The sequence below is a fragment of the Geotrypetes seraphini genome, chromosome 6, assembly GCF_902459505.1.
Source record: "Geotrypetes seraphini chromosome 6, aGeoSer1.1, whole genome shotgun sequence".
In the NCBI taxonomy this organism is placed as follows: Eukaryota; Metazoa; Chordata; class Amphibia; order Gymnophiona; family Dermophiidae; genus Geotrypetes; species Geotrypetes seraphini.
This window is the reverse complement of record NC_047089.1, coordinates 35,131,077-35,158,727: the sequence shown is the minus strand read 5'-3', so window position 1 is coordinate 35,158,727 and position 27,651 is coordinate 35,131,077. Positions and strand designations below refer to the sequence as shown.

Genomic DNA, 27,651 nt, shown 5'->3' with positions numbered 1-27,651 from the left:
TATACTGTATGTACTTGTATTGCAAGACATTGCTTGTTTATCAAGTTAAAATTAAATAAAATGTTTTGCTTCTCTTGCCAAACACTTGCAAACCAAGTTACTTGCAATCCAAGGTTTTACTGTACATATTAGAAAAAGAACTCCAATCATGACAGGACGTTAAAAGAGCTTACATCATCACAAATCCATCTTAGAATTGTTTTTGATATACAGTGATACCTTGGAATCCGAACTTAATCCGTTCCGGAACCCCGTTCGAGTTCCAAAGCGTTCGAGTTCCAAGACAATTTTTCCCATTGAAAATAATAGAAACTGGATTAATCCGTTCCTGGGTCCCACCAACTCAAATTTTAACAGGAAATACACTGGATTTTAAGATAAAATATTAACAAATATTCCAAAGCAGCATTCAGATTCTGGGGCACAAACACACACATACAATGTGCAGGGCGTTCGGATTCCAAGTCATTCGAGTTCTGGGACGTTCGGATTCCGAGGTACCACTGTACTGTATAATAGCATGAGATTGTAAGCACCCCTTCATAGAATTGCCCCCTACGGACACTCACACTAACCTCCGGATTCTGTAATTGGGCTTGGATCCCAGATCTATGGTGTAAACTAATTAGGCATTTAGGCGCAACCAATTAATTTGGTTAAAAGCACTTAGGGGTCCTTTTTACTAAGGGGTGCTAGCCGTTTTAGCACGTGCTAAACCCTAACGCATCCATAGAATATAATGGGCATGTTAGCATTTAGCATGCGCTAATATTTAACGCACGCTAAAACAGCTAGCGCGCCTTAGTAAAAGGACCCCTTAAATGGTAATACTTAGGAGTTACACATGGAACTACCTTACATCCTATTCTATAACACGTGCACCTAAATTCTACAGCATGCAACTTCAAAGGGGGTGTGACCTTGGGAGGAGCATAAGCGAGGGAGGAGCGTTGCCAGAAATTAAGAGCAATTTTATAGAATGCCTGCATTTGTGCGCTTAACTGCCATGAGTTGGACGCAAGTATTTACACCAGCCTTGGTAGTGGTAAACGATGGCACCCAAAGTACAAGATGTACGTACGCTGCGTTAGTGTTCTATAAAAGATGCTCCATGCAGAGCACCCTTTACAGCAAACTGTATTGCACTAGTGTGCCCCGGAGGATTCCAGGTGTGCCCCGAAATGCCGGTGAGGAGGAGAGGCGCCGGCTGACTGCATACAGGACGTGCCTGTCAGAGAAAATTTGATTCCAAAATGGTCCGACCTTGATAGAGATCTTAATTCAATATCACGATCCTAGTGTTCAGCCCCCTTGTTGAACACCAAATCTAGTACGTGGTCCTTTTCATGGATTGGAGAATTGATGACCTGTGTGAATTCTAGTGCAGTCATCATGTTCAGGAAGATAGTTGTGTTTCGATATATAGATTATAGTCTCCTATGATCACCAGCCTAGGGAAACTCAAGGTTACCTGTGAAATCAGATCAAGCAGTTCTTGTACAGATGATGTGTTGTTACAAAATACTTGGTATACCTTGAGCAACCAGATTGTTGTTACACCGATATTAGAAGACCATAAGGAAATAATTAACGTAGTTACTAATTACCAGCCTATTGCTGTTATTCCTTTTCCTGTTAACTTGTTGGAAGGGTTGGTCTACTTTCAGCTTCTAAACTATGTGGAACGTTTTAGTTTATTACACTCTCCACAATCCGGTTTTAGGTCCTTGTATGGTACAGAAACAGTGTTAGAATCAGAACTGGACAGATACCGGACGACTGGAGGATAGCGAACGTCACCCCAATTTTCAAAAAAGGATCGAGAGGGGAACCGGGCAACTATAGACCTGTGAGTCTTACGTCTGTCCCCGGCAAGATGGTTGAAGCACCGATCAAGGATAGCATGGTCCGGCACTTGGACGCACACGACTTGATGAAACCCAGTCAACATGGATTCAGGAAAGGGAAATCATGTTTGACGAATTTACTCCAATTTTTTGAGACCGTGAACGAGCAAATTGATAGTGGGAAGCCGGTGGACATAATATACTTGGACTTCCAGAAAGCGTTCGACAAAGTTCCACACGAAAGACTTCTCAGGAAACTACAAAGCCATGGCATAGAGGGGGATATACAAAGATGGATAGGCAAATGGCTGGAAAACCGAAAGCAGAGAGTGGGCATAAATGGGAAGTTCTCCGACTGGGAGAAAGTGACTAGTGGTGTACCCCAGGGCTCGGTACTTGGGCCGATCCTTTTTAATATTTATATCAATGACCTGGAGGAAGGAACATCCAGTGAGATCATCAAGTTTGCAGACGATACAAAACTATGCCGGGCGATCAGATCGCAGGAGGATAGAGAGAAACTCCAGAGCGACTTGTGTCGGTTAGAAACATGGGCGGAGAAATGGCAGATGAAGTTCAATGTGGAGAAATGCAAGGTAATGCATTTAGGCAATAAGAATAAGGAATACGAGTATACAATGTCAGGTGCAACTCTGGGGAAGAGTGAACAAGAAAAGGACCTGGGTGTAATGATAGATAGGACCCTGAAGCCGTCGGCACAATGCGCGGCAGCGGCAAAGAAGGCAAATAGAATGTTGGGCATGATAAAGAAAGGAATCTCGAGTAGATCGGAGAAAGTTATAATGCCGCTTTATAGGGCAATGGTCAGACCACACTTGGAATACTGCGTCCAACATTGGTCTCCCTACCTAAAGAAGGATATAAAACTGCTGGAGAGGGTGCAGAGACGAGCAACAAAACTGGTGAAGGGTATGGAGAAACTGGAATACGAGGACAGACTTATAACACTAGGATTGTTCTCCCTTGAGAAAAGGAGACTGCGTGGGGATATGATCGAGACCTTCAAAATACTGAAAGGAATCGACAAAATAGAGCAGAGAAGATTATTTACATTGTCCAATTTGACACGGACTAGAGGACATGAAATGAAGCTAAGGGGGGACAGGTTCAGGACTAATGTCAGGAAGTTCTGCTTCACTCAGAGAGTGGTTGACACCTGGAATGCCCTCCCAGATGAGATTATTGCGGAATCGACCGTCCTAGGCTTCAAGAGCAAACTAGATGCATATCTCCTTAAGAGAGGCATGTAAGGATATGGTGGACTATAAATTACGACAGGTGTACACCTGCCAGGGCCTCCGCGTGTGCGGATCGCCGGACTTGATGGACCGAAGGTCTGATCCGGAGATGGCATTTCTTATGTTCTTATGTTCTTATGTTATGTACATTCTCTCTTCGGTAGAGGATTAGGGGCTTTAATTTTATAGTTTGTTCTTAGCAGTGCCTTTGATCTTTTGGATTGCGGCACACTGCTTCACTGGCTGGATTCTATTGGAATAACTGGTTATGTGTTTCACTGGTTTTGAGATTTTCTTTGTTCACAAACTTATCACAAATGATTCATTCTCGCAGTGTTAGAGTTATCTGTGGGGATTGCCACAAGGATCGCCCTTCTCTCCATTTCTATTTAATATATAACTACCCTCTTTCGGTGCTAAACTTTCGGGTTTTGGAGTTAAATTATTGAGCTATGCTGATGAAGTCACTATTGTGATAACCATAACTTCTTTACCATCTAGACCAAGAGTGTCAAAGTCCCTCCTCGAGGGCCGCAATCCAGTCGGGTTTTCAGGATTTCCCCAATGAATATGCATGAGATCTATTAGCATACAATGAAAGCAATGCATATTCATTGGGGAAATCCTGAAAACCCGACTGGATTGCAGCCCTCGAGGAGGGACTTTGACACCCCTGATCTAGACAGTGTATGGAGATCTCCACTGTGATTTTGGCAGTTGAAGAATGGATGAAAGAATTCAACTTGAAGTTAAATAAGGAAAAATCAAAAGTCTTTTTTGCTACTTCAACTAAAAGAAGAAAATTTATTATTATTAGGTCTACATTATCCTATTCATTCTACTATAAAAATACTAGGAGTCTATTTGGACAGAAATTTGACTATGAGAACACAGGTTGATGTGGTGGTGGTCAAGAAAAGGAGTTTTTGTTTTGTTTTTTTGTACTTTGGAAGTTGCATTCATTAAGGGCTTGGTTCCGTGATTATGCTTTTCAATTGGTTAGTGCAATCTTTGGTTTTATCTGTATTAGACTGCTATAACATTGTTTATTTTCCTGGTTATCAAAAGCACTTTCAGAGATTGCAATTAATTCAGAATGCAGCAGTTTGATTAATTTGTAAACTGAAAAAAAAAAACTGGTCATGTTGCACCTTATCTTTAAAAATTGTACTGGCTTCCTTTGAAAGCCAAGACAATTTTTAAATGTGGTTGTTTTTGTTATAAAGCACACTATGGTTTATTACCTAACTATCTGATTGAACAATTTTCTTTTAGGGGTCCTTTTATCAAGCCGTGCTAGCGGGATTAGCGCGTCGGATAATTTAATCACGCGCTAACCCCTGCGGCCGGCTATAAAACTAACGCTTGCTCAATGCAGGCATTAGTGGCTGGCGGTATTACGCATGTTAAACCCCTACCGCAGCTTGATAAAAGGACCCCTTAATGTTTTTAACACCTATTTCCCAAAATCCTATCTTTTTTGTATTTCCAACAATAAGGAGCTGTCCAAAAATGAAATATCTGGAAAAGATGCTACCTTATCAGACTGCTAAGTGGGAAGGAAAGCGTGGCCCCCTGATATGAGTTTCCCAGTCTTATCAACATTATAGGAAACTTTTGAAAACATATTTGTTTAGACAGTTTGGGGAGAATGATATTGATTGAATGTTAACCTGTATTATTTAAATATGTACTTCGCTGTACATGTACAATAAGTTGTGAACTACATAGGGTAAGGTGTTTGCAGGATAGAAATAAAGTGTTATGTTATCTACCTCAGCCTAACCAAGAAAAGCCTCCACAGACTTCAGCGGATTCAGAACGCCGCAGCTAAGCTTGTTTTCGCGAAAAGCAAATTTGATCACGTCTCACCACTCCTGTCTAAGCTCCATTGGCTCCCAGTAATCCCCAGGATCCACTTCAAATGTGCGTGTCTGGCCTACAAGATCCTACATGGCATCCTTCCTGCCGTTATCCCTCTATCCTGGAACTCCCCAACCCCTACTTCCTCCAGATCCTCCCAAATTTTTAAACTATCCTTCCCTTCCATAAAAGGTATTTCCCATGTAGGCAAATTTGGGTCATCCCTCCCCTTTAGAATCACTGAGATCTGGAATAACCTCACCTCCCCTCTCCGAACCTCAAGCTCCCTCCAACTCTTCCGCAAACACCTAAAAACCTGGCTATTCTCAAAACTGTAACACTTCCCCCCTCTTAGGCCTCTCACCTTCCCCCTTTACACCTAACTCTTTAATCTCTCCACTGTAGTTCCTCTCTCATCTTTCTTCCTGTAAACCGTGCCGAGCTCCGCATTCGTGGAGATGGTGCGGTATATAAACCCAAGGTTTAGTTTAGTTTAGTTTATTATATTATTGGCATTAGGGACAATTCAGTCCTTATAAGAAGAGCAAAAGACGTACCTTGAGACCAGACATTCAGTGCATAAAGATTGCCAACACCGGGCTTCTCTAGTCTGCTTTATATTATATTCCCTTCAGTTCTGGGAACCACAATATAAAACTGTTTCTACTGAAGATTAAATATAGGCCGGTTGAATGCTTTGAACACCAGGGCTGTGATCAGTAAGAAGAGTGGTCCAATTTCCACTTTGTTCAAACACAGCTTTCCTGGGTTGTCTGGGAAAGCATCTGGCAATTCATTTTTCTTTTATCAGCAAAGTTCTTATATGCTGCTCATTTTTCTTAAAAGAAAAAAAAAACAAAAACAGGCAAAATCCAGAATCCCAGCACTTTCAAAGGATAGTTTAATAAGCTATCCAGAATTCTGTTCAAGAGCAGGCATTTTCTTTCATTAGAAAAGGAGAACAAAATGGAAATGAAAATCTACACAAACATGATGTTGTGTTTGTCAGTCCTGAATTTGCTCAGTTCTGGTCTCCTTATCTCAAGAAAGATATAGCGTCACTAGAAAAGGTTCAAAGAAGAATGACCAAGACGATAAAGAGGTTGGAATGCCTCTCATACGAGGAAAGACTACAAAGGTTAGGGCTCTTTAGCTTGCAAAAGAGACGGCTGAGGGGAGATATGATTGAAGTCTACAAAATCCTGAGTGGAGCAGAACGGGTACAAGTGGATCGATTTTTCACTCTGTCATAAATTACAAAGACTAGGGGACACTTTGCAGCAGACAACTTTGCAATAGTACTGCAACGTAGACAAAAGGCAGTGTCAGTCAAAATAAGACATTGTCTTCTACGTAAAGAAAGTCAAATCAGATCATTTCTCTAATACAGCGTCTCACAAATTTTCCAGCCGGCGGCACACTAAATCCAGTGCCCCTGCCTGAAGTATGATGTCATTGCATCAACATCCGCGCATGCGCGGAAGCCCATCTGACTGCAACCTGCTGGCGCGGAAGCCCATCTGACTGCAACCTGCTGGCAGAGGGATCCTGGATGTGCGGGGAGAGGAGGAGAGACACCGGCCAGGAAGAGAGTCATCTGCGTCGGCTGACTTCCTACAGGACGTGCCTCTCGCCGCGAGAGGCACGTCCTGCAGGCACCAGCCAACGTGGACGACTCTCTTCCTCGCCAGCGTGTCGCGGCACACCAGAAATCTCAGGAGGCACACTGGTGTGCCATGGCACACAGTTTGCGATACACTGCTCTAATACCACATCTGAGCAGGATAGAACGGTGACTTCTGCAGCCACGGGAGCATCAAACGTTGTGGGGGAGGGGAGGGATTCACTAGCATTTGCCTCACAATTTTACCAAGCTTCCATTCCTAAGCTGCCACTATTATTCTCGCAACAACAGTCTCAAGGAAATAAACCCTGAAAAGTCTCTCCCAATTTTAAAGAACCACAACCATAAAGTGAAAGCTCCCACCTCTGTATTCAAGAGGCAAAAGCCCTTTCCCTTTCATGCGCTCAGAGAACTTGGGTCCTCACTTTGAGGTCATAAATCTGTCAGGAATCAGAACATTGAGATGCAGAGCTCAGATCCTCTGACTGTGAAGCAATAAAATTCTCATGTAAGCAGCTGGTGAAAAGGTCATTAAGGAAAATATATGAGAAAGTGAAACTGAAAGATTAAGTTTTTCTTGGGGGATTATGATGGTGATTGGGATGATACAGATAATTATCTAACAGATCTGATACCTGGCAGGGTTGACCCAAAGGTACTTAATGCATTAGCCAAAATTTAAGCTGTGCACTCCCCTCTTCTGAGATGGTTCAAGACCTTACCCCATTCCCCTGTAGTCCAGCATCTCCCCTTTCCTAACCCCCTTGTATCCAGTATCTCCCCTTCCCTAACCCCCTTTTGTCCCATGTTTTCTTTTATTCACTAAACTTCCTCAGTTGTCCAGCATCCCACTTCTTTCTCTACCTTCCTCTCAGTTAGCCAGCAAACACCGTTCGCTTCCCTCCCTCCTTCCCCATCCAGCTTCTTCTCTTCCCTTCCTCACCGTTCCAGCACCCTGAGGTTGTGGGTTCAAATCCTGCGCCGCTCCCTTGTGACCCTGGGCAAGTTACTCAATCCTCCATTGTCCCAGGTACATTAGATAGACTGTGAGCCCACTGGGACAGATAGGGAAAATACAGGAGTATCTGATTGTAAAACTGCTTAGATAACCTTGATAGGCGGTATATAAATATCTAAAAAAGGGTTACCAGATGTCCGGATATGCCCAGACATGTCCTCTTTTTAGAGCCCAAAAAGCAATTGGCAAAAACCTTCAAATCCCCTCAAAGAACATGCTCCGGAAGTTGAATATCATAAATAAAGAGACTCCTCAGTACGGGCCAAACATTAGTTAATGATTTATAACATTTAAGGCCCCAGGCAGGAAATTTATAGGTGACCAGCACCAGATTAACAAACCTAAATAAGGCCTGCCCCGTACATCATATTGTCCCTAAAGAATAATTAGTAATCAAAAATGCAAATTAGCAAACACTCAGCGTGAGTGCTGAGAGGGGAGAGAAGGGAAAAACAAGCGCTTCAAAAACCCCGTCCCCTTAATGTAAATTCAAAGTATTCAAAATACAAAAAGGTTATTTTTATGATTAAAAAAAGTGACATAATTTCAGCCAGACTTATCTGAATCACAGCGGGTTCCTATCACGGCTCGACAGAGCTCCGTTTCGCTAACTTCATCAGGAGCTGAGACACCAAGCCAAGTTCCATAAGAAAGCATAACAGATGAAAATTATTTCAAGCTGGAGAACAATGAACTCCCATGAAAGGGTAAAAACTCCAGCCACGGACACAATCAAACCGGAGCTGGAGAGGGGAAAACGAATGGCGATTGAAGAATCCGAAGACGCCCTGGAGCTCCCGCTTTTAGAGGGCATGTCCGGGCATCCGGATGGCTTTTCAAAACCCTGCACTTTGGGTTTTTAAAAGCAAATTGTGTCGGGAGGGGAAGCTGCGCATGCCTGGATGCAACACGGTGACATCACACGTGCGCACGTGATGTCATCGCATCGCTTGTATGCATGCGCGGATGCCTTCCCGACCGAGACGAACAGGTTGGGGAGTGGGGCGAAGGGTAAGGCTGGGGCATGGCATGGGCATAACGGGGCAAATATGGGTGGAATTGGGCGGGCCTGGGGGCAGGTCTAGGGGGTCCGTAACCCTAACCGAAAATAAATTAAAAAAATTAATTCTCCATCTTAAGTTGCAAGCACCTGCAGCACCAGCACCAGCTGTTTAATCACTGGTTCATGCCAGCACTGCATCTATCTACAAATTGAGCTGCAGAGCAGGTAGGGCAGGGAAGAGGAAGTAAATGCTGCATAGAGGACAGTGGAGTGTGGTAGGGCAAAGGAGAGGAGATAATAATAATAATAATAACTTTATTCTTTTATACCGCCATAACCAAAAGTTCTAGGCGGTTTACACTAAAAAGAGCTGGACAATCAGCGAAATACTATGGCCTCCTTTTACAAAGATGCGCTAGCATTTTTAGGGTATGCACCGGATTAGCGCATGCTAGCCGAAAAATTACCGCCTGCTTAAAAGGAGGCATTAGCGGCTAGCGCGCGCAGCAATTTAACACGCTATTCCGCGCGTTAAGGCCCTAACGTACCTTTGTAAAAGGAGCCCTATAATACAGTAAAAAATACAAATATTTGTAAAATAGAATTTCAATAATAAAACTCACTAAGTAATAAACTCATCGAACACAGTGGTCTTAATTTCCAAAAACTGCACTAGGATAACATAGCTTGCGGAATACATTTACCTAACCAAGATTGTTGCCTACCAGCTTGAAACGCCAGGGTCCTAACTAAGAAGGTCTTATATCTACACCCATTAATTTTTGGATAAGCAAATAAGTAGAAGTTTCTAGTTTCTCTTGATGGTCTATGCAACACAAAATGAGGAAAAGGGTAAGCTGGAGATGGTCCCGATATCAGCTTAAAGCAGATACAGGAAAATTTGAATAATACTCTTGCCTCCAAAGGCAGCCAATGAAGTAAACGATAATATGGACTAATATGGTCATACTTTTTTAAACCAAAAATCAATCGAACAGCTGTATTCTGAATTATCCATAATTTCCTTATAATTTTTTTGGGTGCTCCTAAATAGATGATGTTACAATAGTCTAAAATACAACTCAAAAGGCTGCCCCCCTCCCCCCCAAAAAAAAATTACTGCTACCCTAGGTGGACACATAGGCTGCCTGGTGGCAGGGCTGGCTCTGATACCAGGACTAGCTGTGTTTGACTTTCTAGTTCTGCTTCTTCTTGTCCATCGGTGTTGATGCTTGGCTTAAACACTCAGAGACGCCTCTCATTCTGGATATTTATTAACACTGAAAATTGAAGATCGATATCTAAGGTTTCTAAATTAGAAAATACTAATGTCATAACATGTTGCAGGGTGTAAAATAAAATCTTGTTATGTTATTCAATATCTCTGCGAAGAGGGAATGGCAAGAATAAGTTATTGCTCCAGAATTTCTCAGCTTTTTCTTCAGTCTTTTATTTACTCCTCTAAGACAGTAAAAGATAAAAATGTTTCTTCGTGCCTATAGTGACTATCGTACTTTTAGCCTCAATCTCATGACTTAGAATGAAATAACTACTCTACAAGCACTTCTTTTTTAAAAAACAAAACACTGCTTGTTAGCAGGCTGTTATCTAGTAAAGCAGTTGAATCAAGACATGTTTGTAGACTGGGTATCAAAGAAAAAAACCCTATATCGCCTCAAGCAATGAGGAACATTGCATTCATCCAAAAGAGGTCAAAGTTATTCCTGAACTGTGATGGGTCAGTTCCTCTGCTGGTCTTTCACAACTAGCACAGTGCCAGTCCTCAACAGATCATTTTGCACATAGCATTTCTCAAACATGTCAGCCTTCTAGTCAATAGAAATTGAATAGGAGACTCAACAAGCAAACTATTTTGCATCTACCCCACAAATCGCATATCATCGAAAAAGAAGAACACCAGGGTAGTAGTTATATACTTCTCTTCTTCAAAATGACTGAAAGCACTCCAATTGTTCTTTCTATGAACCTCTTAGTCTTCTAGTCTTCTATATCGAAAAGGTTACAGAGATTCAGTATAGAAGAAAATACTGGAACCAGATCTTGGACTTTCAAGATGATATTTTGCTCCAGAGGACCCAGCCAACAGTTTTTCCCATGACGTTATTGCCTTTTTGACTGCTAGCTCACTGTGTTAAGGACCCTTGAGGAAAGCTAATTATTGCCAAAACACAGACCGTGTAGGGTCTGATTACCTCAAACGCAGTACAGTTTTTATGTCTTTATCCTGTTGGCATTTGTGATTTTTATTATATTGTCACATTGATTTGTTTAAGGACATTAATAAACTTTGATATTTTAAACTCCTGAAAGTCTAGGATATGATTCCACTATTTTCTTCCATACCACTTGACTTTCATGGCACCAAGGTCCACTTCTATGGGAGGCTGGACCGCCCTTGCGTAGACCACCCCACAGTGTTCGATTCTACAGAGCTTCAGTATTCACAACTTCTTCTCAGCATCCCATAGGTTGAGTGGGTCTTTTATACTTATTACTCACAAAACCTTAAACTAACCAAGGAGAAGAATATCAGAAACCTTACATGGGAAGGGGATCATGGGGCCTCTTATAGCACACAGCTATTTCAGAACCCACTTCACCAGTCCCAGTACTTCAATCATTTTCTTCTCCCCCCAACCTCCCTAGTTCTACGTTTTTATCTACTGCACATTTTCTTGTATATTAATTACATATAAAACATTCCATACAAGATGCAAATCGCATTAATGGCGTGTGAAACTGCACTTATCTTTCCCATAGGATTCCAGTGCTGTCTATGTTTGCACTCCCAATGCCTGGGCACAGCTAAAATACTGTCCCCTTTGGCGTTTCGGTTATTAAACCTTCAGCGGGGGATTTTTCGGCACACACATTTGTCAGCATCACGCTCAGGGAAACTGAAAACCTTTTCTACTTACTGCCACTGGCCTGTCCTAGTGTTCTATAAAGGAAAGTAGGCACCTACTTTTTATAAAAATACTAGGACTAGGGGGCATGAAATAAAGCTACTAAGTCAGTGGTCTTCACTAATTGTTAAGTTGAAGTGACTGTAAATCCAGAAGAGCTGAAGGGGAGCCGCAAAATATCTTCCCATGTGGGGCCTTGACCCTGCTTAGTAGCAAGTGACAATGACATCCATTCATTCAAGCCCACTTTTAAACATTTCATTGGGGGGTATCCTCAAGGAGCTAGGCATTTCCAAATGCATTCTCTTTTTCTAATGAGAAATGCTGTGTCCTTCAAGAATGTAGCTTTCTGTAACAAGCCTAGGAAGAGGTAGAGAATAATGAAGAAAATAAGAGAAAGATGATGAGGGCCACCCCAGAAGTCTCCAAAAGCCATCATTGACCCCCAGACCTTGCACTGAAGAATATTGTACTAAGTAGTAAATTTAAAATAAACTGAGCACACTTTTGTAAACATCATTGCATCGCATCCGTGCATGCTTGGAGGCCCTTCTGATGCAACCCAGAGCTCTGGCAAAGCCAGAGTCTTTCAAAATCCAGACAAACTGCTGGGTTTTCCAAAATCCATCTGGACACCTAGACAGACCTCAAAAGAAGACATGCCTGGGTAAATCTGGACTTCGGTTAACCCTATACATGTAGCCCTGGCTTTGCTCACATTCAGTCCCTGGGCTCCAGCCAGCTCTGTGGGTTGGGCACCCACCACCAGGGCTCACAAAAAGAGATATTTATTTCTATAGGGCTTTTAAATTTCTTGAGCTGGGCATAGGCCAGGGCTGGAGTTGCTCGAGAAGGCTGAAGGACCACAATCTCGGGGCTGAAGTTGCTTGAGAAGGCTGAAGGACCACAATCCCGGGGCTCAATCACATTCACTCAGTCCTCTTATTTAGAGGAATCAAACTGAGACCAAGGTGCAATTGATAACTGGAACTTTTTTACTTAAACTTGATTGAAGAGCCAATGCCTAAACTATTTACAACTTCTTCTTAGACAAGTTCCTACTGAACAAGGACGTACGCTGGTAGGGCTAGTCTCAGTTAGGGCACTGGTCTTTGACCAAAAGGGCTGCCGCGTGAGCGGACTGCTGGGCACGATAGACCACTGATCTGACCCAGCAGCGGCAATTCTTATGTTCAAGTGTGGAATACTGAAACTGGTTTTACAAACAGTTTAGAATAAAATCATTTCAGAAACACCTCTCTTCTGTTCCTCAATCTCTTCGCTCAAATCCTTCTTATACACGATGAGCCACTCCTGGACTCCACCCTCTTTCCCCAGCCCAGGACCACTGTATCTTTTCCGCCAAGCTGAAACACTCCACACGGGCACCGCCTTACACAGTCTGTGGCTCTAGGGAACTTGCTCCTCCCCTTCTATATGGTCAGGAAATTTTGCTGAGTCATTCTTACACGACTCTCTTAATCTTGTCTGTTTTGGTTTCTCAGGCTTGCACTCCCACCTTCTTAAAGGAACTCCTACTAGAGAAACTAGGAATCTGCTCACAATTACCCCAGACTTTACTCTTCCCTCTAGTTGTGGCAGGAATTGTTTCCCAATTGTTCGCTGGTTTACCGCTGCTCTCTTCACTCTCACTGTCAGTACAACTAGTCACATAAGTAGCAGTGTTGAATATACATATTGATCAGTGGCTGTATAGGCACCATCCAACTTAGTTTAGGTTAAATGGATAACTTATTTCTTCAATGACCATCTATCACTGCTAAAGAAATACATTTTGGCACCACATCATCTCTTGCCTTAACCTGGCCCCTATTTATTTGGATGATATCTGACTATTTATCACTTTAAACGGCCCGATTATGTCTGCCAGTGAATACATAACTCCCACTGAATAACAGCTTGATTATTAACATCAAAACAGCCTACTATAAATATCCATAGAAATTTGTCAGAAATGGTCAGCCTTTTGCATGGCTGGTTTATAAAATATTCACATTGTGAATGCAAATTTGGTGTGGAGAGACCTTCTGCAACCCTTTAAAAAGCATACTGCGGAAGTGATTACAAACCGCGAGAGCTAAACCATAGTCATCCTGTTGATAAGAATACTGCACAGCAAACAAGAATGTCATAGTACATCATCAAACTTCTAAGTCTATTTTCCATTTCTTAAAGGGGGGGTTAGGTTTGCAAAGACATTTCTGTGAGTAAGGCATGCTGTTATGAAATTATGCATGTGCAAATGTATGTAGAAATAAACATGCAAACAAGATCATGCACACTTTCATACAGTCTGTGCGTAGACATTCTTGGGGACCTAATATAGATAGAGGCAGAGTTGGGATGCAAATATTTAAATCATAAAATATTTGCTTTCCTGTTGTTATCACAGCATGCAAAACTGAGACAAAACTTGCATTCTCAATGAAAGGAGAGAGGTAGCTTAGTTGTCACAAATGATGGAAACATCTCTTGAAAGGTTGCTTATGATTTGAGGGGGCATTCATATTTCCCAAAAGAGATTTTGATGTCAGGTATGTGCCCACTTGTGTTAGGGACCCATAGAAGCTCAGTTTTACTTGGGTTCAGGCAAAGTTGTTTCTTTGTTGCCCATTCTTGAATTGATGCTAGGCAGGTAGTTGTTAATTCAGAGCAGTGGGTAAACCTGGTTTAGTGTGTACGAGTGGCAGCATGCCATCCATGTAGATGTTGAACTGAGTGTCCATTGACCAAATCAGCTTGGCTAGTGGCTTGAGGTAGATATTGAGCAGAATAGGTGATAGTATTGATCCTTGCCATCTGTGATCATGAAGGACATAGAACATAGTGCAACAGTTCACCAGTCAAGGTACTCTGAGGTTGGCACTGAGGTATTGTGGAATGAGGCATTATGATATCATAATCTCAGCTCTGGAATGTTGCTCTCATTTGGGCTCTGGAATCTTGCTATTCTTTGAGATGCTGAAATGTTGCTACTTTTTGAGTTTTGGCCAGGTACTAGGGACCTGGATTGGCTATCGTGAGAATGGGCTACTGATCCAGTAAGGCTATGTTCTTATGTCGCTTGGTGGAGAAGAAAATGGTGACGGAGTTCAAAGAAGCGTGGGATGAACACAGAGGATCTAGAATCAGAAAATAATAGTAAATATTGAAGAACTAAGGCCATTACTGGGCAGACTTGCACGGGGGCTTCAATGTCTGGGAGGGTGTTGATGGGCTGGAATGAGCTTTGACGGAGACTTCAGCAGTTGGAACCCAAGCACAGTACTGGGTAGAGCTTTGGATTCTTACCCAGAAATAGCTAAGAAGAAAAATATTAAAAAATTAAACTTGAAACAGGTTGGGCAGACTGGATGGACCATTTAGGTCTTTATCTGCCAACATCTACTATGTTACCATTTGGAGGATGAGCCTTTATTTGCCAATGTTATAAAATTATGCCTTATACCAAGCTTGAAAAACAGTTGTCTTTATGTGAGCCATTATATTCCAACAACAATATTGCCCCCCCCCCCCCCGGGTTTATAATAAATGTATTATCATTTCTTCTATTGGATACCACCAACACTAACAGGCTTATGCTTGTTAAGCATCTCTTAGTACATGAGATAAGTATGACCTAGCAGGCTTCCTCAAGAGAAGTCTATAGCATGCCTATTTACTGGTGCACAGTTACAGAATTAGCTCTTAAATGGTGAATTACACAAGAAGAGTGTAATGTTAATCAAGTTCCAAATTTTATTAAAATTTGATTGAACGCTTATCAAAAATTCTAAGTGATTTACAAGTTTTAAAAAAATAGGGGGATACAATATTATCGATAAATAAAATCACATGTACCAAACAGAACAAAAAAAAAACAACTTACTAATAACAAACGGAGAGAAGGAGGAACTACAATTCATACTACATAGAAACATAGAAACATCCAGTCTGCCCACTCTAATGTCCCTCCCCTACCTTTGCCCTGTGAATAGATCCCATATGCCGATCCCATTTGGCCTTAAAATCAGGCACGCTGCTGGCCTCAATCACCTGTAACGGAAGACTATTCCAGTGATCAACCACTCTTTCAGTGGATAGAAAACATGTAAGGTAATAACATCAGGAAGGAGAGAGAAAAAGTCATTTAAAAAAAGAAAGAAAGAGGGGCTGAGTTTAAAATCCTGATTACGATTGTTGGTCAAGTATTGCACATTCCTGTGATTCTTTTGGAGAAAGAAGGCAATAGGATATTATGCATTTTATACAGAATAGAAAAGATGTTATAAGGCAAAACACAGCAAATCTGCACACAAGAAAAACAACACAGCACTCAGGACAACAAGAAATGCCAGCATGAACTGAGGGAAAAGGGAGCAGTGGGTGCAAGCATCTGAAATCATAGCTCTGCACCAAACCTGTCTTATACCAATGCAGCAACAAGGAAAAAAGTATGAAAGAACAAAAACATTGACTTATTGTCATTATTACAAAAGGAAGTAGAAAAACCCCAGTGAGAATACGGTTGCCATGGTAAATGCAAAGCAAACGAAGAAAAGAAGGAGCCTAAAGTCAACGGTATTGCTAATCGGCATTCAGGATTTTAGCTGGAAAAAATCACCGGAGAATTGCAGGGAGCTCTTTGAATATCAAGATATCGTCTGCAATTCATATAGGACTTGCAAGGGTAATGTGTGGTTAGAGTGTGATGAGCAACTCCATAGGAACATGGCTTCAAAACACTGGGACCGAAAAGGGAGAGGTCTATCGATTGTTCCAATGAGGCAAAACAGGAAGATTAACCGAGGGACATGCTGTAGCTGGTCTGAATATCATTATAGCAGGCAGGCATGGGGCCATGGAAGCAAACAGGTTTTAAAGAAAGAGTGCAAGCAGGACTATTTATAACTGGTCGATTATTCAGCCATGTCAGGGGGAGGGGGTAACTTAAACGCTAGCTGTGACAGTCCAAAGTATCTAGATACTCAAGGTCACTATCCAGATAACGCCTGTCACCAGCGCTGGTCCACAGCTGGGCACTGCCAATATTCAGAGCCAGCACCTGAATAGCTACCAGGGCAAGCTAGGACTGCTATGTAAACACATGAGTATTGGGGTGCTCGGAGAACTTCCAGCTCCACCTTTGCTCCACCCTTGAACGAACCAGATAGTGCTACAGCAGACACACATGATATTCGGTGGCATTATTCAGTTGCACAAGTAAATATCATGAAGTAAGTCATTAGGGGCCCTTTGACCAAGGTGTGGTACGCAGTGGCACAGTAAAGGGGTGTAGACCGTGTCAGTGGGGGTGCTGGCACCTCTCATGCCCCACAACACCACTTGTGTGCCAACCCTCCCTCTCCCCACTCCGTACCTCTGTAGATCTTAGCTAGCATGAGCAAGTTCCGCTTGTTGCTCGTGCCAGCATGGCTCCCATCTGAATCACTTCTGGGTCACGAGACCAGGAAGTGACATCAGAGGGAAATCCAACACTGGCGCGAGGAGCATTCTGCAGAAGCCACTCGTGCTGGTTTTAAGGTTTTATTAAAATTTGATTTGGTCGATTGTCCAAGATTTAGAGGTACAGAGGGAGGGAAAGCATGAGTGTGGAGTCGGGGGCAGGAAGGAGCGGGGACCGTAGAGAGGAAGGCATGGAAGATGCCACTACCCCAGGTGCCTCCTACCCTTACTAAGTCACTGGCGGTATGCAATGGCACGTGCTTACCACGGCTTCTAAGGGTTTGCTGTGGAAACACGTGGAGGTTTCACACAGTAAAATCTTACGGTGCGTGCACTACCCACACACTAAAAAAAATTTTGAGTTACATGCTACTAGAGTTAGGTGCCTTGCCTTATTGAATAATGCACAGCTAGATACACAGTTACATTTTAATTAGTGTCAATTACCTTCAATAGTTGGCTGTTAGCAACCACTTATTGACATAATCGACTTGTTAACCAGTTAATTTGCATGCTTATCTTGGAATCACACCCAGATTTTGGCCTTCAAATCTAGGCACCATATATAGAATCCAGGGAATTGTATCTGAGAGCTTCTTTCTGGCGTTTCTAAGATGTAGCGTGTGTAGGCAACTTATCAACATGTACTTGAAAATTCATTTTCATCAAACCTGTGGGCGCCCAGGTGTTCTTGGTCTTGGGCTGCATTTGTTGGTAACTGAGGATCTTGTCTCCCCTCCACACTATTCACAGAGTAACTGTTTGGGACCAGCACCTTTCCCAGTTGAATTTTCTGTTTTGAGCTGGGCTGCAGTTCCTGTCGAGCAAATGGCACTATGACAGCCATCTTGGAAAGAGAATTAATAGTATCCAGGACAATTTGGAAACATGTCAGAAGAGAGATCAGAAGATAAGGGGAGAAGAGGACACTCCATTGGGGGTTCATTTTAAAAGGGGGTACCTATGTCCAAGTTCCAAAAAGGCACCTATTTTAAACTGATTTTATAAAGACAATATAAGTGTCTAGTGCCTTGATAAAATAAGCTCCCAGCACCAGCCCCAAATCTTTACACATACATGTTTACATCTTTATTGGTTCTGTTATCTGATGACTCTTCAATAAAAATGATTTCACAAAAAAAAAAAAAAAAAAACCTTTCTAATATCACTCAGATTTTCTTTGTGGATCTCAACAATGTCACCCACAAGCAATTTAAATTTTCTCATTCGATGGAGATTTATACATCTCTTCCCCGATCCCACTTTCATATGCACTCTCAAAAGGTCTTTATAGAGCTTATGACTCAAAAACAGTATACAAATACTTAATATTTTTAATCTTATATTTAACTTCTGCTTGGCTTGTCAGATAGGGGATAGTCTACCCTTTTTCATAAAATAAACATGAACCATACAACCATCAAAACTTCAAACCTGCTTCACCTGAACTACACTCCTGGAAATGCCTATGTACAGATCACACAAATGTAGGTGTTAAGTTTTCATGCCTATTTTTTCTTTTTATGTATATATTTATATAAGAGCCCTTTTCTACATATAAAACATAATTTGAATGCAAAAAATGTTTTATAAAATGACCCCAAAACATAATGGAGGAACCGGAATAAACCATGCACAAAAATATTAAACTCCAGATATCTAATGCTGAGTGTATTACCAAATAATCCCGCCTAAGCACAAAATTATTTTGCCTTCATGCAATATTGTTTTAAAAGGAGGAAAAAAGCTTCAGAAGCAATGGTGAATATAGCTACACCGAGGTTATGGAGGCTATGGGCTATGAACGCCCGATTCGGCTAGAGCAACGCCTGGTTTTAGGTACAACTGAACTCGTTGTGAGTCCTTCATTCATAGTGACAGCGAGCAGGACGCAACCTGGCAGCACAACATTCAGATAAATGTTTGCTTGCCTTCATTTTTTTGCCCAGTAGCATGGTTTTGCATGTTTCAACAGCTTTTCAAAGTAAAGGAGGGTTTTTTTTAATGGCCGATGATAGAGGGTTATAGGGAAACCAGGGCTTTTGAACAGCTCCTTCCTCCATAGCCTCGGTGTAGCTATGGTCACCATCGCTTCTGAGGCTTTTTAACTCTTTTTAAAACAATATTGCATAAAGGCAAAAATAATTTTGGGTTTAGGCAGTATTATTTGGTAATACACTCAGCATTAGATATTTGGAGTTTAATATTTGTGCATTATAAAATTACCCTACGATGTTCAATTGGGTGGGACAGGCATATGTACTAGAATGGCACTCCCACACATGTAGAAGTAGGAGTACATGCTTTTCACTTAAAACCAAGTGTAAGATTAATTGTAAAAAAAAAAAAAAAAGATTACTCACCATTCACAGCATTTCACATATTTTATCTAAGCACATACTCTATATCTGGCTCTGCATGGTACTTGATGTGGTCAATAATCTTAACTCAGACATTCCATTTAGCTTTTTACATTTTTGACCACACAAACAGTCCAGCTTTGCCAAAATTTTAAGCCTCGATCAGGGCCTTAGAAGATACTTGACCAAATAAAGCTTGAAATATGAAATCTAAGTAAAACTGAAAACAAGATATGTTACAGCAAAGAGCAATTTGATGTAACTGTTATGCTTAAATAATCATTGCATTACAATATTATAAATCCTACGATTGTATGAGACAATTTTCAAAAATGTGCTGGCAGATATAACATTTATGGGTACTTTTTTTTCAGCAATTTGTAAAGGGGAAGTATAAATACACTTTCCCATTAAATTGCTCAAGGAAAAAGTGACCACGTGGTTTTGTATCTGTTTTTCTCCTCCCTATAGGTTGTGTTTTCCAGCCAAAACAACATGGCATACTGTAGATTTGATTCTCCCTTGGCCATAAGTTTACTCACATACAATATGGGCAAGTTTCTAAAAGACCTTTTACCCAGATAGTCATTCATATAGGTAAATGGCTTTTGAAAATTGCCTCACACTGAATTGATAGGAGGTGCACCACATGATGTCTCTAGGAAACACAGGTGAGGCAATGCTGACCTGTTTCAAGTTTCAAGTTTATTAAAAGTTTGTTATACACGCAATATCAAATCATTTCAATGCGTATGACAATAAAAATGCACATGTAATTATTGCTTAACAAATGACAGACATGTGCAAAAGGTAAATGAGTTTCCGGACCCCCAAAAGCTTACAACATAAATTGTCTGAAACAGAAAGTATGAAAAGTTGCAAAAATGAGAAAGCTGTAGACCAGGGGTGTCCAACCTTTTGTCTTCCTGGGGCCGCATTGGCCGAAAAAAATGTTTCTGGGGCCGCACAAACGTGCAAACGCTGCAGCAAGACAGAGGAGGGAGCTGGCAAGACGGTAAACACCCAGGGGCAGCAGAGGAAAACACTGCATCACCCTTGACCGGGGCCGCACAAAATACTTCATTGGGCCGCAGGTTGGACACCCCTGCTGTAGATGAATAGATTACAGTGGAGTTAGTAGGCCTGTTGCTTCTATCACTACAACCTCACCAACATTTGCCCCTTCCTCTCTGAGAATACTAACTGGATCCTTGTGCACACTCTCGCAACCTCTTGCTTAGATTACTGCAGTCTACTTCTAACTGGTCTCCCGCTGTGCTGCCTCTCCCCCCCTACAATCAGTGCAAAACTCTTCATGACTAATCTTCTACCAACCTCACTACACTCATGTTACCCCTCTCCATAAATCACTTCACTGACTCCCTATCGTCCTTCTCATACCGTTTAAACTCCTATTACTAACCTACAAGTGTGTTCATTCTGCTGACCTTCAATATCTCTCCTCTCTTTTTTGCTTCCTATACCTCCCAGAGAACTCCGTTCCTCAAATCAGCTGCTCTTAGCTGTACCCTTCTCCTCCACTGCCAATACCACATATGTCTGGAATAAACGACCTGAGTTTGTCTGCCACATCCTTTCTCTCACCTTGTTTTAAAGCAGACTGAAAATCCATGTTTTTGATCAACATTAACCCTACTCCCCACTGCCCACCACCCTAGCCAGCAGATTAGCCATTCCCCTAATTGGATCTTGCCAACTTTCTCCAACCATAGCATAAATATACCATTTTAAATCCACTGGCATCTACCACAGTTGGTATAATATCTTGCAATTTCAGTTGTATACTGGGATACGAGTGACTAATGTATTCGCCAGGGTACGCCTGGCTGAGCCTCCGCGTGTGTGGATCACCGGACTGGATGGACCCCAGGTCTGATCCGTTGCAGGCATTTCTTATGTTCACTATCTCTCCTATGTTTTTTTTGTCTGCCGATAAGAAATCATAGGTTTCTCGATCTTGTCATGCCAAACTGGCTACATGCCAATGTCTCAATATTTTTTGGTTGATGCAGGATGAAAGAGGAGTATACATATTTTTGTACAAAGATAAGGTCTATAGAAGGTTGTTCTGGATTATATTGCAATAGCAGATCTCGAGGTGCAAATTTAGCTTTTTGAACCACTTGTTTTGGATATCCCCGTTGCTAAAACCTCTGTTTCGAGATTTTCACTTGTTTGTGGAACTCATCCAGTGAAAAACTTACCCCCTCTTTTACAAAGCGGCGCTAGCGGCTACCGCGCAGCAACAGCCCCAAAGCCCTTTAAATCTCTGTGAGCTTCGGGGCCGTTACCGCAGCAGCCCGCGCTAAACGGCTTCATAAAAGAGGCCCTTAGAAATTGCCTAATTGAGTTTCAAGTTTCAAGTTTATTAGGTTTTTATATACCGCCTATCAAGGTTATCTAAGCGTTTTACAATCAGGTACTCAAGCATTTTCCCTATCTGTCCCGGTGGGCTCACAATCTATCTAACATACCTGGGTCTATGGAGGATTAAGTGACTTTGAAATTGCCTAATCAGTAAGCTTTTTCTCATTCGATATGGATGGAAACTATGGAATCTCAATGGACTATTCATGTCTGTCGGATTTCAAAATAATGTTGTAACTAAAGACCCATCTTTCTTAAAGATACATAAATCAAGGAAATTAATTCCTTCACTATGAATAGAAGCTGAGTATTGAATGCAGGGATCAATTTCAATTAACTAAATTAAGAATTGGTTAAAACTTTCTAATGAGAAGTCCAAATGCAGAATATATCATCTAAAAACCTTTTCCATAATAGTATGTTCTTAAAACTTTGTAATGGATATAGGTATTTTTCTTCCAAATTCGCCATATATAAAGTGGCTAAAGAAGGTGCTAATGATGCCCCCATTGCAATATCATGCACTTGTTAGTAAAATCCCCATTGAACCAGGTACACTCTTTCAAAAAGAGTACACAGTCTTTCCCAAGTTGCATGCATGTACAAACCAATGTGGGTGTTCAAATAGTATACATATGCAAGCACTATTGAAAAAGTGCACACTTTCTAATAGAGCATGTATTTTTTGCAAACAGTGCACACTTTTCATTAAAAAACAGGGGGATTCAATATATGGGTGCTATTCCTGTGCCACATTTTCAGCTTGGAAAAATGTTTTAACAGGGCAGAATTAGCATATCCATGTGAAAACACACTTATACATCCATTTATCAAATAGTGCCTAACTGCCCGATATTCACCACTAATATTCACTGAGAGATAGCGTCCTATCTCCACTGAATATTTGTTGTTAGTGACTAAAACTTAGACAGGCATATCGCGCAATAGCTTCCAATACTGAGTGCTGACTGGCAAGGCTGGAGTTAAGGGGGAACAATCAGAGCAGCTGCCCTGGGCCCCACAGCTCAGATATTACAAGGATCTTCTCGTATTGTTAATGATACTATGTGGTCACCAAGTATTATCACTACTGTATTTTCATTCTGTATCTTATGATCCTGATATTATTATCCTGTTTTTATTATGGACAATTTAATAAAAACTTTTTGAACTTTAAAAAAGAAGGACCAGACTGAAATGAAATTATTAATACACTTCGTATGCAACTGTGCCAGTGTAATGAAGTGACAAGCTCTTTTCTTGATAAAGGTGCTTTTGCCTTTTTTAGGTGCTGAGATTCATCCCTGAACCGGGTCATCTCAAAAGGAAGGGCAAAACCAAGAACATGGCCCTGGTGGATATTCAACTGGAGCACCACGAACGCTGTGATTGTGTCTGCAGTTCCAGACCACCACGATAAAATGCAAGAGTGCAGCTTACTCTTTAGCCGTTTAAGGACCTTTTTTATGTTATGGGGGAGAGCTTCTCCTAGTGGCCACAGAACTCTGCTAGTAGCCTGCATTGCGGTGAATAGGAGAATGCTGTGCTTCAGCATAGCTTTGTTAATTAGCACAAAGGCAACTAGATCGACATAACATACGTAACTCTGAGTATCTGTATCCTTAATATAGGACTATACATAAGGTTAGTCTCTAAGGTATCCAAAGTAACCACTTTCTATATACTGTATACACTAAACAGTCTACCAAGGCCACACTACACCCCAGCTCCGGTATCTTTTTCTTTTGAAATATGGAAAAAGAGCAATGCCGTATATGGAACAAGAAAAGTTGACAATCAGTCAGATACAATGGTTTGTACTTTTTGCCTTCATTTAATTTAAAAGTCCATTATGTATCTGCAAAAAGGCAACCATAATAAAGCACCTTACTTTCTGAAATATATTGAATTCTGTTGGATTTGCAGAAAAACAAAAGAGCTTAGGAATAAAAAAAAAAAAAAAGGTGTCTAGTATCATGGGAAGCTTTGCATCAGAGAGAAGACTTTTTTTTCTTGTGTTGTTCATATGGCCACAGAGAGGCAAGTGTCGCTGAATTTTGTTTTTTAAATATATGACATTAGGACCTTTGTTAATAATCATCAGTGCTTAGGAAATCATTTACCACATTGACCACTATGCTGAAAAATTGCTGAGCCGCATAGAAACAAATACCCAGAGCTATTTTCATATGGTTTATTTTATCATACTACACAGATATTGTTAGATTATGGCTGGGCAATTCTGGTTCTCGAGGGTCACAATTCAGTCAGGTCTGCAAGATTTCCACAATGAATATGCAACACCAACTGCAATTTTCCAAGTGGTGCTGCTTGCCCAAAGCTTCCCTCTGACGCAGCTTCCTGTTTCCGCCGGGGCGCGTCAGAACGGGGAAGGGGGCCCAGTGTACTTGTGTGCCTAGGGGCCCTCGAAGAATTAATCCTGCCCTGTGTGTGTGACAGATATCATTAGTTGCTCTTTCATCATTTATTCACAAAGTTATAAAAATAAGTACATGCTTTGATCCTGTTCTATATGCAGCTGGGATTAGGAGGCCAGGGGCCTTTGTACTAAAGTGCAAAGTAACTGCAAAAGTGCAGTTCTCTTGAAAAATAGCATAGAGGGCCTGGAAACTCTCAAAACACCTAAGTGTAGGATTTTGTGCTATTTTTCATACAAAGTCACTACACAAAAGAGCACTTTGTGGCATTAAACATTTGCACATAGCACACCACATGAAAATTTATGTAAATTCCGCTGTAACTCAATCATGCCAAAAAAAAAAAAAGAATTAAGGGCCTGTTTTACAAAGCCGCGCAGCAACAGCCCCGCAACCCATAGAGATTTAAAGGGCTTCGGGGCTGTTGCCGCGCGGCTTTGTAAAACAGGCCCTAAGTGTACAGATACGACTTTGTAGACCCATTCTAACAGAATAAATAACTACATTTCAAAAAAACTGTTGTTTTTTTCTATAGCTGAATGAGGAAAGAAAAATCTGTCTTCACACAGTGATGACAGCACAAATTTAAAGGAACCCCTGGCCCAAAAAGGAGGTCCTACTAAATGTCTTCCTCCAGGGGGAGGGTTCACCCTGCTGGTAACCTGGTGGCCCTAATACAGGGCTCAAATCCATTAAGTATCCCCTTCCTGAATCCTTACTCCTTTCTACCCCCCCCCTTCCCCTACCCAGCACCCTGACAAAAGCAAGTGGGTACTCTACAGCAGTGTTTCTCAAGTTGGTCCTGGAATACCCCCTTGCCAGCCATGTTTTCAGGATATCCCCAATGAATAGACATGGGGTTGGTTTGCATACATTGCCTCCATTGGATGCAAATCTCTTCCATTCATTGTGGATATCCAGAAAACCTGATTGGCAAGAGGATACTCCATGACCAAGTTGAGAAATACTGCTCTACAGTTTTATAGCCCCTAATCAGGGCTGGAGGGGACACTTTGGCCCTGATTCTATAAAAAGTTCCTAATGTTGTGCCTACATCGGTGCGCCTAGCCAATCTAGGCACCTATTAATTTTTTAATTGGTTCAATCAGCGTAGCTAATTGAACAGTGCCATTAGAAACCAAATAATAATAATTTTCTAGTAGGTGCCTAATCCAGTACATAAGAACATAAGAATTGCAATACTGGGACAGACTGAAGGTCCATCAAGCCTAGTATCCTATTTCCAACTCAGGTCCCAAGCACCTGGCAGAAACCCAAATAGCAACATACCAGAGCTGAGATTGTGATGTCATAAAGCCTCATTCCACTAATGCCTAAGAGTCAAGCTCATCAGTGATGTAACAATGACTTGATTGTCCTATACTTGGCTCACATAAGAACATAAGAATTGCCAGACTAGGGCAGACTGAAGGTCCATCAAACCCAGCATCCTGTTTCCAACAGTGGCCAACCCAGGTCCTAAGTACCTGGCAGAAACCCAAATAGTCATAACATTCCAGAGCTGAGATTGTGAGGTCATAAAGCCTCATTCCACTAATGCCTATGAGTCAACCTCATTATGGGATCTCTTAAAGAGAGGAAGAGATAATGGTTACTGTGGATGGCCAGAGTAGATGGGCTATTTGGTCTTTATCTATCTTCATGTTTCTATGTTTCTATCAGTGATGTCAGAATGGCTTGATTGTCCTATACTTGGCTCACATAAGAACCTAAGAGTTGCCATACTTGGACAGACTGAAGGTCCATCAAACCAAGTATCCTGTTTCCAACAGTGGCCAACCCAGGTCCTAAGTACCTGGCAGAAACCCAAAGAGTAACAACATTCCAGAGCTGAGATTATGATGTTATAAAGCCTCATTCCACTATTGCCTATGAGCCAACCTCATTATAGAATCTCTTAGAGAGAGGAAGAGATAATAGTTACTGCGGATGGCCAGACTAGATTGGCCATTTGGTCTTTATCTACCTTCATGTTTCTGTTTCTATCAGTGATGTCACAATGGCTTGATTGTCCTATACTTGGCTCACATAAGAATATAAGAGTTTCCATACTGGGACAGACTGAAAGTCCATCAAGCCCAGTATCCTGTTTCCACTTTGAATGACATGCAGTAGGTGCCATTTCCCTAGACACCTACTATGTTAGGCGCCAAGAACAAATTGGACCACCAGGGAGTTGAGATTCTTCTAGGGGAAGGGGCCGGGAGAACCTCCTATTAGGACCAGAGGACCCATTATATTTGGGATACTGGCATCATACATACAGGGGCATTTTTTTTCTCACCCAGTTCCAGAAAAGAGAACTACAGCTTTTGAGGTGCAATGATTTATTCTGTTAAAACAGACCTACAAAGTCTTTTTTGCACATCTTTTTTTTTTCTTTTGTATTAACAGAAGCTCATTCATGCACAACTTACAGAAACTTACATGGTATGCTTTGTATGAAGGTCTGGGCTGTGGCAACATGTGAAAACTTCCCTGCAAAGTATAGCCAAGGATGTAAATGAGCCATGAGCTAATTTGCACATTGTTTTAATGTTTCACAGAAATGAGAACATTTGTAGATCCTTAGGCAGGGAAAATCATACATGTGGTATATATTGGAATATTCAAGAGATGTGTGCTTTTCTCCTTGGATATGGTTATACCGCTCAAAGCACATCCATTTAGAAAAATCAATTGCAGTGGCATATGGATCAATGTTCAAAAGCATTTGTGGAACCCACATTGACATTATCATGTCATCTGTGGGCAGCTGGCAGGGGTAAATGGTTTATGGTTTATTTATTTATATCCCGCCCTTATCCAAGGTAGGTTACAAAATTGCATACATCTTCATCAACTACAGTATAATCTCGTTATAATGGACTTCAAGGGACTTGGAAAAACAGTCCGTTATATCCAGAGTCCGTTATATCCAGAGTTGCATTTTTTAAAAACTTTATTTAGGTCAACTTGAAACAACGTTCAATCAATGAACAACAGTCACTGCACAACCATATCAGCAACATCAAGAACAAAACTCAGCAAAACATTGGTATGGCACGAAATGATTGCAAAACCAGAACACTAAAAGATGTTCTAAAAGCATTATGTCGTATCGTACTGGAAAGAAAAAAAATCTGTCACCTCACCAAGAGGACACTTAGGGCATTTTTCCCACCCACCCCTTCCTACACCACTGCATCACATGTATTTTATAAAATATGCACATACATCACAACTCCACCCATGATCACCCCAGAACCTGCTCTTGAACATGATTACATCTGTTTGCATGTGAAAAGCTTAAAAGTACATTTTGATCCTGTCATCATGCCTACTTTTACACACGGGGTAATTGTATAAGCATCATTTTACACATGCACACTGTTCTATGCGTGTGAAAACACATTTATAAAATTATCAACCAAAAGATTACAAGGGCAATTGAGTGC

At 41.4% G+C, this 27,651-nt stretch overlaps 1 protein-coding gene across 3 annotated transcripts in view; it reads left to right on the top strand.

Annotated features, from left to right (window-relative positions):
* The window catches only part of PDGFD (platelet derived growth factor D), a 335,184-nt gene extending 311,462 nt beyond the window's left edge, over window positions 1-23,722 (top strand). For all 3 annotated transcript variants that reach the window (XM_033950339.1, XM_033950337.1, XM_033950338.1), the window contains one exon: window positions 23,044-23,722. In XM_033950339.1, coding sequence (XP_033806230.1) covers window positions 23,044-23,175 — 132 coding nt within the window. In that variant the 3' untranslated portion in view covers window positions 23,176-23,722. The remainder of the gene's footprint in view (window positions 1-23,043) is intronic.
* The last annotated feature ends 3,929 nt before the right edge of the window (window positions 23,723-27,651 follow it).